This window comes from Cinclus cinclus, unplaced genomic scaffold (genome assembly GCF_963662255.1).
Source record: "Cinclus cinclus unplaced genomic scaffold, bCinCin1.1 SCAFFOLD_32, whole genome shotgun sequence".
NCBI lineage: Eukaryota > Metazoa > Chordata > Aves > Passeriformes > Cinclidae > Cinclus > Cinclus cinclus.
Window position 1 is genome coordinate 2898129 of NW_026912098.1, and position 13460 is coordinate 2911588.

General features: G+C 52.5%; 1 protein-coding gene across 1 annotated transcript; it reads left to right on the top strand.

Annotated features, from left to right (window-relative positions):
• Positions 1-907: 907 nt before the first annotated feature.
• On the top strand, positions 908-2748 carry LOC134057318 (olfactory receptor 14J1-like; the record flags this gene model as incomplete). The annotated part of the gene is made up of 2 exons (XM_062514310.1): positions 908-1369; positions 2737-2748. Coding segments are annotated over 2 exons (474 nt in total), but the record flags the coding sequence as incomplete, so codon positions are not given.
• Positions 2749-13460: the final 10712 nt, after the last annotated feature.

Consider the following 13460-nt stretch of genomic DNA (forward strand, 5'->3'; position numbering starts at 1 on the left):
CGAATACCATCTCTGAGTTATAAATGAATGGGGAAAAGCAGAGCTGTTCTGGCACTGCACATACTGTTGGGTTGGTCAAATGAGCAACAGGAGTCCTTGGTTACAATTATAGTGCTGGACTCTGGTGGATCCATCTCCTCTCAGCAGTACCTAGTGGTTTTTAAGGGAAACATGGGAGGATAATCACCCTCCACCTGAACAAGGTTAAATCCCAGAGAAAGTCTGAGCAGGTCATAATGACAGATCATCTTTCTTCTCTCTCCATTCATTACTTTGTCTCACAGAACATGCTCTGGTCTCCCTGAGGGCAGCAGAAATGGTGAGATTTCTGATATCCAGAAATACCAGGAGAGATATGGGGGAAGTTTACAAATCTACTCTTAAATTCTTAAAATGTAAATTGTTTCTATGTGTGTGTTAGAGGAGAGGATGTCAGGGAAATGGCTTTGATTTTGGTTACAGGTGTGTCCTCTATCTCTTCACTGTCCCTTTCTCCATGCCAGAACCCAATGCCCAGAGTGCAGAAATGTCCAACAGCAGCTCCATCAGGCACTTCCTCCTGCTGGCATTGGCAGACATGCGGCAGCTGCAGCTCCTGCACTTCTGCCTCTTCCTGGGCATCTCCCTGGCTGCCCTCCTGGCCAACGGCCTCATCATCAGCGCCGTAGCCTGCGGCCACCACCTGCACACCCCCATGTTCTTCTTCCTGCTCAACCTGGCCCTCACTGACCTGGGCTCCATCTGCACCACTGTCCCCAAAGCCATGCACAATTCCCTCTGGCACACCAACAACATCTCCTACTCTGCATGTGCTGCTCAGGTGTTTTTCTTTCTCTTCTTCATTTCAGCAGAGTTGTCCCTCCTGACCATCATGTGCTACGACCGCTACGTGTCCATCTGCAAACCCCTGCACTATGGGACCCTCCTGGGCAGCAGAGCTTGTGCCCACATGGCAGCAGCTGCCTGGGCCAGTGCCTTTCTCTATTCCCTGCTGCACACAGCCAATACATTTTCCCTGCCCCTGTGCCATGGCAATGCCCTGGGCCAGTTCTTCTGTGAAATCCCCCAGATCCTCAAACTCTCCTGCTCACACTCCTACCTCAGGGAACTTGGGCTCATTGCTGTTAGTGTCTGTTTAGCTTTTGGTTGTTTTGTGTTCATTGTTTTCTCCTATGTGCAGATCTTCAGGGCTGTGCTGAGGATCCCCTCTGAGCAGGGACGGCACAAAGCCTTTTCCACCTGTCTCCCTCACCTGGCTGTGGTGTCTCTGTTTATCACCACTGGCACATTTACCTACCTGAAGCCCCCCTCCATCTCCTCCCCATCCCTGGATCTGGCCCTGTCAGTTCTGTACTCGGTGGTGCCTCCAGCCCTGAACCCCCTCATCTACAGCCTGAGGAACCAGGAGCTCAAGGCTGCATTGTGTAAACTGATGACTCAAGGATTTCAGAAACATTAAACTGCTTGCCAATTTCAGTAAATCAGTTGTAATAAAAGTAATTTTTATACTTCTTGTTGGCTTGGTTTACATTTTTTCCCTTTTTCTTCCTTTGTTTTTTAATATTGTCCACAAATAAAGGTCACTGTTGGTGCCATCTGTAATTTTGTTTCTCTCGACCTTCACTGTGGCCACACACTCTGTCAATGAGGACCTGTGCTCTCAGTGGCTTAAAATGAACTAAGGGATCTCCCAGCAAAGTTTTCTTTAGATATGTCCCTGTTGTTCCGTTCTCTGGAGCTGCAACAGCAATGTCTGTGTGCAGAGCTGGGGCAGATCAGTGCTGGCACAGCAGCTGTGCCCAGCAGCAGCAGCAGCAGCACTTGGTGTTGCCAGTGCTGCTCCCGTGCCACTGCCCTGCTGCCCTCCTGCCCCTGGTGTTGCTGCAGGGCCTGAGTGCTCTCGGGGCCGGGCACAGCCCTGGGGGTGGCAGTGCCAGGGCTGCAGCAGGGACAGGCCATGGGCACTGCTGGGGCAGCGCTGACACCTCAGGGCAGGGCCTGGGGGCTGGAGGCTCCTTGCCCAGGCTCTCTCCAGAACACCTGGCCAGGCCAACGCTGAGCACAGAAAAGCCCCGGGAGCAGCCCCAGGCTGGCCGTGGGCAGGCTGGGCCCAAACAGCATGGCTGGTGCTCTGCAAGGTCCCTGCAAGGGGAGAGCCTGGCAAGGAGCAGCAGAGCAGGGGCTGATCCATCCCCAGTGCGCTGGACACCCCAGGGCAGCGTCCCAGAGCGTCCTTGTGCACCTGCCAACAACATCCCCCCTCTGCAGCCCTGGCCTCTCCCCCAGCTCACACAGGTGCCCCATCCTTGCAGGCACACACACGGCAGCACTGCCTCAGGAGCCCCTGTTTGCATTGCACAGAGCAGGCGTCAGCACCGCCATGGTGCTGCTGTGGGCAGAGGGACCTGAGGGAGCACAAATGCCATCAGCCCCTGGGGCCAGCAAGGGCTGCGGGACCAGAGGGAAACCACTCAGGTTTGTCGTGGCCTCTGAAGTCAGCCAGAAAGTTTGTTCCCATGAGCTGTGACTTTCCTCTCCCGCTGCAGACGTTGCTGCTCAGAGCCAGGGCTGCCTGGCAGCCACCCCCAGACTGCCCTGAGCATTTCCTTTGCTTCACATTTCCTTTCTTTAGTCTTTCCTTATCCAGATTTCTTCCTCTTGCCCTCCCTGTGCCCTCCCATGCAATCAGTCCATCCCTGTTTGCCCTTTCCTCTCTGGCCCCACTCCCCATTTCAGTTCCTGAGCTAGCTCAATAGGAACATCCCTTAAGGAGCAGAATCAACCTCCAAGTGCTTCAGGAATTGTCTGCAGGGTCCTGCAGTGCCTGGTGCTGCTCTTTCCAGAGGCACCCCAGGCCAGGGGGGCACATCTGGGCTGGTGTGTCTGGCTGTGGGGCTCCCTGTTGTGGGCAATGAGGAGGGGCTGGAGAGGCTCTGCAGGACTGACAGGATGGGCTTTGGGGGCTGTGAGGAGAAGCTGAGGGACCTGGGCTGCTGCACCTTCTGAGGAGGAGGCCCAGGGCTCATCCTGAACTGCTCAAGGGGTGGTTTCAGAGAATCACAGAATGAGGAAGGCTGGAAAAGACCTTGGAGATCATCAAGTCCAACCTGTGCCCTGACACTGCCTTGTCTCCCTGAGCTTCCTTTTGTCCAGGATAAACAATCCCAGTTCTCCCAGCCCCTCCTCACAGGACTTGTATTCTAGACTGCTCACCAGCCTTGTTGCTCTTCTCTGGACACACTCCAGCCCCTCCATGTCCTTCCTAAATTGGGGGGCCCAGAACTGGACACAGCACTCAAGGTGCTGTGCAGAGCACAGGGGAAGAATCACTGCCCTGCTCCTGCTGGCCACACCATTCCTGATCCAGGCCCAGGTGCCACTGGCCTTCTTGCCCACCTGGGCACACTGCTGGCTCATGCCCAGCCTGCTGTCCATCACTGCCCCCAGGTCACTTTCTGCCTGGACCATTTCCAACCACTCTGTCCCCAGCCTGTAGCACTGCAGAGGTTGTTGTGGTCAAAGAGCAGGTCCCCATTCTTGGTCTCGTTAAACGTCACCTTGTTGGATTTGGGCCCTGGGTGTAGCCTGTCCAGGTCCCTGTGCAGAGCTCTCCTACTCTCTTGCATATGAACACTGCCAGAAAAACTTGGTACCACCACAGTTCTATGAGTCCCTGAAGTCTCACAATTGTCTCCATGATTCCATGAGGCCTCCCAGTGTCACAATGGCCTCTTGGTCTCAAGAGGCACCACAATGTCATACATGTTCCTTCATTCTAAGAGTCCCTGTCGAGCAGACCTGGCCCCTTGGTTCCATGGGGCACTACAGTGTCACAATGGCCCCATCATTACACGAGGCCCTGCTCTGTCACAATGCTCTGCATGGTTCCACAAGGCCCTGCAGTGTCACAGTGGCCTCTGTGGTTCCACGAGGACCCAGACTGTCACCATGGACTCCTTGATTCCATTTATCCCCACAGTGTCACAATGGCCCCTTGGCTCTATGGTGCCATGTCGTACACAGTGTCACTCCAGTCCTCTCCGTTCCACCAGGCCCCGCAGTGTCACAGTGGCCCCTTGCTTCCCCAGGGCCCTGCAGTGCCACAATCATCCCAGAATCACCAGGGCTGGAAAAGACCTTAGAGGGCATCAAGTCCAACCTGTGACCCAACACCACCTTGTCACCCAGACCATGGCACTCAGTGCCACATCCAGTCTTTCCTGAAACTCTTCTAGGAATGGTGACGCACCTACCTCTCCACAGCCCATTCCAATGACCTTCCAATCACCAATGTTGTGAAGAATATTTCCTAATGTCCAGCCTAAATCTCCCTTAGTGCAGCTTTAAGGCTGCATCCTCTTCTCATGTCTTTGCTCCCTGGGAGAAGAGCCTGACCCCCACCTGGCTGCTCCCTTCTGTCAGGGATTTGTAGAGAGTGATGAGGTCTCCCTTGAGCCTCTTCTTCTCCAGGATAAACATCCTCAGCTCCATCAGCCACTCCTAAGAGGAACTGTGTTCAAGACCCCGCGCCAGCCTTGTCGCCTTCTCTGGACACACTCCAGCTCCTCCATGTCCTCCCTAAACTGGGGGGCCCAGAACTGGACACAGCACTCAGGGTGCTGCCTAAGCAATGCCAAACAAAGGGGAAGGATTACTGCCCTGCTCCTGCTGGCCACACCATTCCTGATCCATAGGAATCACTGGAGCTGGATGACGGAAATGGTAGGAAGGGTGTGGGGACAAAGCGTGACTGATTGTCAGCCATGAAGGGTCTTGATTTTCATATCTCTTCAGATTGCACTAGACGGTTCTGGGGGTCAATATTAATTGGACATTGCTGATGTCAACCTAGAAACAGGAAAAGTAAACCTAACAGGACAAAATACTTCTCTCTGCATTGTTGTCAATATAGTATATTCTCTTGGAATACACTTCTGAAACGTATCTAATTAATAACAGAGGATTTGATAACTTCACTTATTCCCACTTATTCACTTATGCTTTTTTCTTCATTTGTTTTGAACAAATGTTTATGAGCTTTTGTCTCTGAGGCTCTGAACTCCATAAAGAAGAGGCTTCTGGAGTAGTAAAATTCTTCAGCAACCTCTAAATCATTGAGGATCCATCCTCATCAGAGCAGGAATGAGCAGAAATGAGCCCAGCTTTGTGGCTGCCCCAGCTTTGGGATGGGCCCTGGGCCTGGAGCAGGAGCAGCTCTGGAGGGCCCCAAGGCCGGGGCTGTTGTGCTGGCCTGGGCAGATGGGATGGCAGGAGGGGCTGCAGAGCTCTCAGGAGCTCAGGGAGAGGGCAGCAGGGCACACAGGGAGCCTCCTTTGGCCTTGGCCAAGCACCTTCCCCCATGGCCGGGGCTCAGTCCTCTCTGGGCTGCACTTGCTCACCCAATGGTGATGGCAGCAGCTCGGGCACTCGCAGTGTGGTCAAACCCACACACGATACAGGGGATGCCAATAGCAGTGCTGTGGGAGCTCCACTGTCAATGCAGCAGGGTGGCAAGGAAAGGATAGGGGTCCTGGATATCAACCATCCCTCCCTCGGCTTCCTGCACTTCCTGCCTCTCCTCCCATGCTGCGTTCCCGAGGGTGCACTCACTCTCCTTGCTGCTTCCCTGGTGGGTGGTGCCCACGGCATCTCTGCTGGGCTCTCATGGCTGTGTCCAGTGCATGGCTCTGAGCCCCTTCTCTTTCTCCTGGGGAAAATCACGTTCCCATATCTCCAGCCGCTTCTTCTTTTTATAAGAGTCTTCTGTTTTCAAGGATCCCCAGCAGGTTTTTCCATTCACAAGGTCCAGACCTCCACAGATCTCAGCTGCTGGCAGCTCTTCCCGGTCACCTTCCCCTGCTGGGGTTCCATCTCCACCGCTGTCCCCATGGTCAGGTTATTGCTGATCACTCATGGCAGTGGAGACAGAAGGGATGACACAAAACTTCATGTTCATGTGACAGTAATTACTAACATTTCAGTTATAAAATTACAGTCAGGATTAATTATAACTGTAAGGCCTCAAGGCCAGCTGTTAGCCACTACACACAGCCACTGAGCAAAGCCACTGACCAGCCCCAATCACCACTCCTCACAGCTCACAGACCACCTCCACTGACCACACCAACAACTGACCACACTGCACTGGCCACCCCATTTACCACACCCACTGACCACCCTCTCACTGCCCAAAGCCACTCACGACCCCCCAGCAACCAACTGACCACACCCAATGACTACCCAAATGATCACACCCAAATGACCACACCCAAATGACCACACCAGTGACCACAGCCCACACCAGTGACCACACCCAGAGACCTTCCAACTGCCCACACCCACTGCCCACACACAGTGATCACACCCACTGACCACAGCCCAAAGGACTCCCAGCTGACCATACCCCAGCTAACAACCCCCAACCATAACCACTGATCACACCCACTGACCACACCCATATCCAAAAAACCAATGCCCACACACCACTGACCACACCCACTGACCACACCCCAATGACCCCTAAACTGACCATACCCCTACTGAACAGCTCCATTGTCCTTAACCAGTGACCACAGCCACTGACCACACCCATATCAGGAAACCAATGTCCACACTCACTGACCACACCCCAATGACCACATTCACTGACCACTCCCCCTTGACCAAACCCCACTGGCCACACCCCTTGACCACACCCAAAAGACCTCCCAACTGATGATACACCCAGGGACCACACCCACAACCCACATCCACTCCCCACACCCACTGACCAAACCCCAATGACCAACCCAATGACCACCCCCTCTGACCACTCCACACTGACCATGTCCAATGACCACACCCACTGACCATAACCACTGACCACACCCAGTGAACACACCTATTGCCAAGACACCAATGCCCCCACCCCACTGACCACACTCACTGACCACAGCCCACCAAATTCTGCCATGGACCACCCCCACTACCCACATCTACTGACCACATCCAACTGACCACACCTACTGACCACACCTACTGACCACAACCACAGTCCACACCTACTGACCACAGAAACTGACCACACCCCAATGACCCCCAAACTGACCATACCCCCACTGACCACCTGCACTGACCAGAATCACTGACACCCACACTGACCACACTCACTGACTCCATCCATACCAAAAAAACAGTGCCCATATCCTAATGACCACCGCAACTGGCTGCACCCACTGACCTCCCCCAATGACCACATCCACTGCCCACACAGACCGCACCAAGAGACCACCCCTCACTGACCACATCCCAATGACCACACCCACTGACCACATCCACCGACCACACCTGTAGCCTTGTGAAGCCATGTGTTCAGTGACTGAATTGTCTGTAAAGGCATCTTCCTTATCAGTCACCATGGACTCCTGAGTTCTGTGAGGAGACACGTTCCCACACTGTCACAATGGCCCCTTGGTTCCATGGGGATCCATAGTGTCTCCATGGTGTCCTTGGATCTGCTGCTGTCCTTGTCACAACTGACCCATGGTTCCATGAGGTTCTGCAGTGTCACCATGGTCACTGTCAGAGGCTGGATGAGATCCATGTCCCCAGACACCTCGGGATGAGCTGTCAGTCAGTCCCACAGTGGGCTGGTGCTGACCCAGGCTCTCATTGCCCGAGCCATCCCAAGTCCCACCTGGGGGGAGGCCCACAAAGGGCCAGGGGCTGAGAACACAGAGCAGGAGCTCAGCCCATGGTGCGTACCCTGCCTTCTCCTGGGGTCTGTGTCTCACCCACACTGGAACCCTAGGAGTTGGTAGCCATGTGTGTGTGTCTTTCTAGAGAGCTTCTGTCCTTCGGTCTCTCTCTCTTTCTTCTCCTTCTAATGTCCTTTATATAGAACAGTTTAGGGTACCTCAACAATTTAAATGTTTAAAGGTTTCTAAGTTTAAATGGCCAAAGTTAAAGAAGTTCCTGCCATGATAAGAGTTTTATGTTGAATTGGATTTGATATTAAATCATTTTCCAGAATTCCTTGATTTTCTATACTTTGCCACTAAAAGTTTTGTGCCACTTTGACCTCTTGAGAATATCTGGCTGGGGTTTCTCCCGTGCACCAAACACAAGTAAAGGAACCTTTGGTTACCCCCAGCATTTCATTGCTCTGGGGTGTTACAGCCCTGCAGGCTCACCATGGCCTCTTGTTTCCATGAGGCCCCACAGTGTCACCCTGTGCCTTGGTTCCATGAGCATGTGGAGTGTCCCACAGGCTGATGCCATTTGTCCTTGCTGCCCCTGCCATCCCACTGCCCCAGCAACAGCCCCGAGCCACCCGTGAGGGACAGGCCCTGCTGTCCCAGGCCTGGGCTCAGCCTTGGCCTTTCTGCTTCCTCCAGCCAGCCCAGGCCTTGCTCAGCATTGCAGTTCCCTGCTCACAGCCTTTGGCTCCTGCAATCCTGCCCTCAAGGATCTGCTCTCCCCAGGCCCTGGGGAGCCTTGGGCACTCCCTGCCCTCACTCATGGCGGCCACTGATGCTCCAAGGCACTTGCAGTTTTGCTGCTGACTCCTGCAGCAGCTTCTTCAACCTTCTCTCAGTGCCTCAGGCTCCTGCCATCAGCCCCAAATCCCCAAGTCTGGGCATCATTAAAATACACAAAGGCCTTGGGAGCTCTTTGTCTTCCTTCCATTGTCTTCAAGTCTCCAGGGCTTGTGCAGCTGCTTGCAGTCACTTTGGAGTTCTGTTAAGGAGGGAGATTTCAAAGTGCACCTCAGGATTTTTTGTTTTAATCAAGGGCATATTATTTTTGGTTTTCAGTTCCGAGAAGAAGTGACAGAAGCATTCCCCAAGTGATGTTGATGCTGAATGTCTCCTTAGGAGATCTGGGCACAGAGCAGAATGATCCCTTTCAGGGCTGACCCTGTTTGAACAACCTGCTCCTCACCCCCACCCTCACCGTGTCTGACATTGCCCACCTGAGACTGACATCCTGAAAAATAAAAAAAAAATCCCTATAAATGTATTCTTATAATTACAATTAAAGTAAACAATAAAATTATAAATATATTTTCCTTATAAAAGGAAATATTAGCAGTTTTTCATTTAATAAATGAAAAATAATTAAATTTACTAAAGAAATTTATTTTTCTATTTATAAAAAGAAACATTATTTTTAATTATCTAATTTTAGTTTTTATATTAAAATCTATCAATTTTTTAGAAACCAGAGAAGTTACTAGTCATTGGTTCGAAGCAACACAAATCCTTTAAATTATTGGCTGTTCATTTCTCCTTCTTTATGCTAGTGTTTTTAGCAGTCCTTTTGTAATCCTTTTTATGCCAGTTTGGGATCTATGGAAACTTTTTTGGGGCACATTTGGGGATGATTTGTGTCTGGGGAGGGAATTTAGATAGAACTTGAGGGTCTGCAGGACACTTCAGGGAGCCGGGTGGGCACTGGGCAGGGCACTGAGGGATTCTGACGGACACCTCGGCGTCCGGGGGAGCTCTTGGGGGTCCAGGGGGAAAACTTGGAGGTCAGGCAGGGGAATGTGGAGCCCTTCGGGGTCCGGGCGGGCACTTGGGGGGCTCGAACGGGGCTCTCTGGGGCGCGGGGCATGATGGGAGTTGTAGGCGCGGGTAGAATACTGTTCAGTGGAGCCGCGGAGCATCACGGGAGTTGAACGCGCAGCTGCAATGTCTCTCTGTCGGGCGCGGTGCATGACGGGAGCTGTAGTCCCGGAAGTGTCTCGGACGGGGCATTTGGGGTCCGGGAAGGCTCCTGGGGGACACTTTTGAGTCCGAGCTGTGACTTGACGTGCTCAGGGGGGAACGTGTACGGTTCGGGAGCATTTGGGGGGAGCTTGGGGAGGTCTAACTGGGCCCTTTAGGGCGAGGAACACGGCGGGTGTTTTAAACGTGCAACTGCGTTATATGGGGCTATGGGGCCACGGGAGGTGACAGGAGATTAATTCCCAGAAGTGGTTGTAACGGGAATCTGTGGCGCTGGGAGCAATCAGGGAATCCGGAGCCGCTTTTGGGGGATCCTGAGAGGATGGTGAGTGGGCACTTCGGGATCCTGGAGAGTGTGGGGGACTATTATGGTACATGGGGGGAGGGGGCAGATAGCGGAGTTCTGTGGAGCGCGGGGCATGATGGACGTTGTAGTCCCAGCTCCAATGGGGCTCTATCGGGCCGCGGTGCATGATGGGTGTTAGAGGCGAAAAGGAAAAGATGGCGCCGTCACAGGCCCCGCCCCCATTCCCCGATTCCCGGCGCTGATTGGCTGCGGGCAGTGATGGGCGGGGGCGGGAGCAGCCCATCGAACCCCTCCAGTCCCTCCCAGTACAGCCCAGTTCATCCCCAGTACAGTTCAATACAACCCCAGCACTTCTCCAGGCCCTCCCAATACACCTGAGTTCATTTGTATTCTCTTCCAGTACTCCCCAGTGTCATCCATAGTATGCCCCAGTGTCCCCCGTCATCCCCACACTGTTCAGAGTGTCTCCAGTTTGTCCCAGTATACCCCATTATCACTCAAAGTATTCATAAATTGCTCCAGTATTGCCCAGTGTCAGTCCCAGTATGTCCCAGTATGTCCCAGTGTGTTTCTGTGAACCCCCACAGTCCATCCCAGTCCACCCAGATTCCCCCTCAGCATTCCCAGTGTTCCCCAGTATGTCCCAGTCCTCCCCACTGTTTCCAAAGAAAATTGAACTTCTCATGGTTTCCATGGCACCCAAACCCAGCAGTGGGGTCAGTGCAGTGTCCATGGCCACAGCCCCTGGCAGTGCCCAATGCAGGTTGGGATGATGATCCACCCTCACAGCTGGCCCAGGGCAGCTCTGCAGTGGTTTTGGTGGCACCTTGGGCTGGCACACACCTGAGAAGTGTGTCTGTTTGCAGTGGGGAAACTAGGAGTTTCATAAGTAGAGTTGAAACTTTCCTCATGAACTGCAGCAGACCAGTGGGGAATCAAGGCAGAGCTGTGGTTTGTTAGGAAACCTCTCAAGAACTCCAAGCCAGAATCGAAGTCCAAAGTTTCTTTCACTTTTAATGGGTCCCACTGAGGGACACAACTGAGAAAGTGTGCCCAGGTTGCAGTCAGAGCAGGAAATTGGAGGCAGTGATGACAAGAGGGGACAAAGAGAAGCCAAGTCTTGGTGGCCTGGGGCACAGCAGGCTCTGTGCCACCAAGGGCTGTGAGCAGACACCTTGTCCTGAGCCCCTAGGGCCTCCTGGCACAGCCCCAGCAAGGTTGGGCACTGTCAGCCCTTGTCATGTCCTCAGCATCCCCCCACATGCCAGAAGCCTCAGGGATCTGCTGGGACCAGTCCCTGGGGAGCCTTGGTCAGGAATGGCCCTGGGGGCTCCTTCATGCTCCCAGGGACTGCAGGTTTTTCCATGGACTTTGGGTTTTACTTTTGCCTTGGAGTCTCTGAGAGCTTTGTGCAATCATGGCCTCCCATTCTCTGCTTTAATTAGTCTCTTGAGAGGGCTCCTCAGTAACAGCACTCAGTGGTGCTCATTAATGCTTCAAGGCACTTCCGTTTTTTTAAAGAACTTTCCCTTGTCTTTTCCTCTCTCATTGTTTGAGAGGTTTTTGGGCAATTGTGGCCTCCAGTTGTCTCTTCCAAGGAGTCCAAGAGGATCTTATGTTGGGGATGGACCTCAGTGGATCCCATTAATGCTTTGAGACACTTTGGGTTTTTCTTCTGACTTGGACTCCTGGAAAACTTTGTGCAATCTCCTCTCAGGGCCTGAGGTTCAAGAGCTCAGCACCAAATGCACCACGGGGCTCATTGGGATCAAGCAAGTCCTGACAAACCATTGGTGTCTCAATGCTCTCTTTGCTTCCATGAGGCATTGATCTGTCACAATGGATTCTTGGTTCCATGAGGTTCATTGGTGTGACCATGGTCTCTCTCCTTGGTTCCATGAGGTTCATTGGTGTGACCATGGTCTCTCTCCTTGGTTCCATGAGGTTCATTGGTGTCACCATGGTCTCTCTCCTAGGTTCCAGGAGGTTCATTGGTGTCACCATGGTCTCTCTCCTTGGTTCCATGAGGTTCATTGGTGTCACCATGGGCTCTCTCCCTGGTTCCAGGAGGTTCACTGGTGTCACCATGGTCTCTCTCCTTGGTTCCAGGAGCCATCACAATGTCACAACACCCCCCTGGTTCCAGGAGGTTCCTGCAGCAGGACTTCCCCTGTGGCACAGCAGAGCTCATCTGTTCTGTCCATCAGCTGGGCCATCACTCAGGGCATCTTCCCCCTCTCAGCAATTGCTGAGATAACCCAGGCTGGACATCTGTCCTGTGCTGAGTTATCTCTGGTGCCAGGGAGGTGGAATTCCCAGCTGCCCATGAACATCCTGCCTTGAGAGCAGACTGAAGGGAGGGAGATAAGCCTTGAATTTCTGAGTGACACACACTTCACTGTACAAACTATAAAATATACACAAAACATTCACCATACAAAACTCTTCTGCATAATCCCTGGAAACAGATAGGGCTTCACTCCCAAATCTGGATGAATCTTTGTGTTTCCTTTTCTGGAAGCTGAGTGAAAGGGCTCCATGTGCACTCTCTCATCAGTTCAGTGGTAAGTTACATTGACTCCTGATCTCTGCTATTTCTTCACTAGCTGTAATATAGGTAACTTTATTGTGCACTGGGTTTGTATCTACCTGTACTTCTTTGGTTTGTGTCTGTGCAGTAAGTAGTCCATTTAAAGTCTCTTGTCTGTTAATCTTGAGTCCATTCAGTAAATAATTCATTTTATAATAGACCTAAATTTGCATTCTCAAGAACTTGTTAAGCAAAAAGTTGATGTTCAGGTATCCTGAAACAGAGCTACTACCAAAAACTGGAGCATGAGCCAGAACTTGTCTAAGCTTTCACTCAAATCAAAATATATTTCATTTCAAAACAAAAAGAGAGAAGATATTTTTTCATATTTATTATTTTCATATTTATATACTGATATCAGCAATTTCCAGTTCATATTGATCCCCCAGCACCTCCTCATGCATTCTGAGCAGATATGAACATCCAGTCCCTTTATGGCTGACAATCAATCACACTCTGTCCCTACCCCCACCCCACCATTTCCCTCATCCAAGCCCTGGCACTCAGAGCAGCCCAGTGCAAATCTGAGCTTCCTCCAGTCCAGGCTGTGCCTGCAGCTTTCAGCTCCTTGGCACCATGTCCCAGCTGCTTTCCTTGGAGAAGGAGCTGCCCCAGACACAGAGGGATGTTCATTTGGGGTCAGCAAACAGAAGCCAAGGCAGGCCCAGCTCCATGGCAAACACAAGTGCAGCCCAAGGAGTGCTGGGCAATGGAGCCACATGCAGGGGTGTCCCCAGGGCTCAGGACTGGGGCCAGGGCAGTTCAATGTGTTCCTTGCTGATGTGGACCAGGCCATGGAGGGCACCCTGAGTCAGTGTCCAGGGGAGCCCAAGCTGGCTGGGAGTGTGGCTGT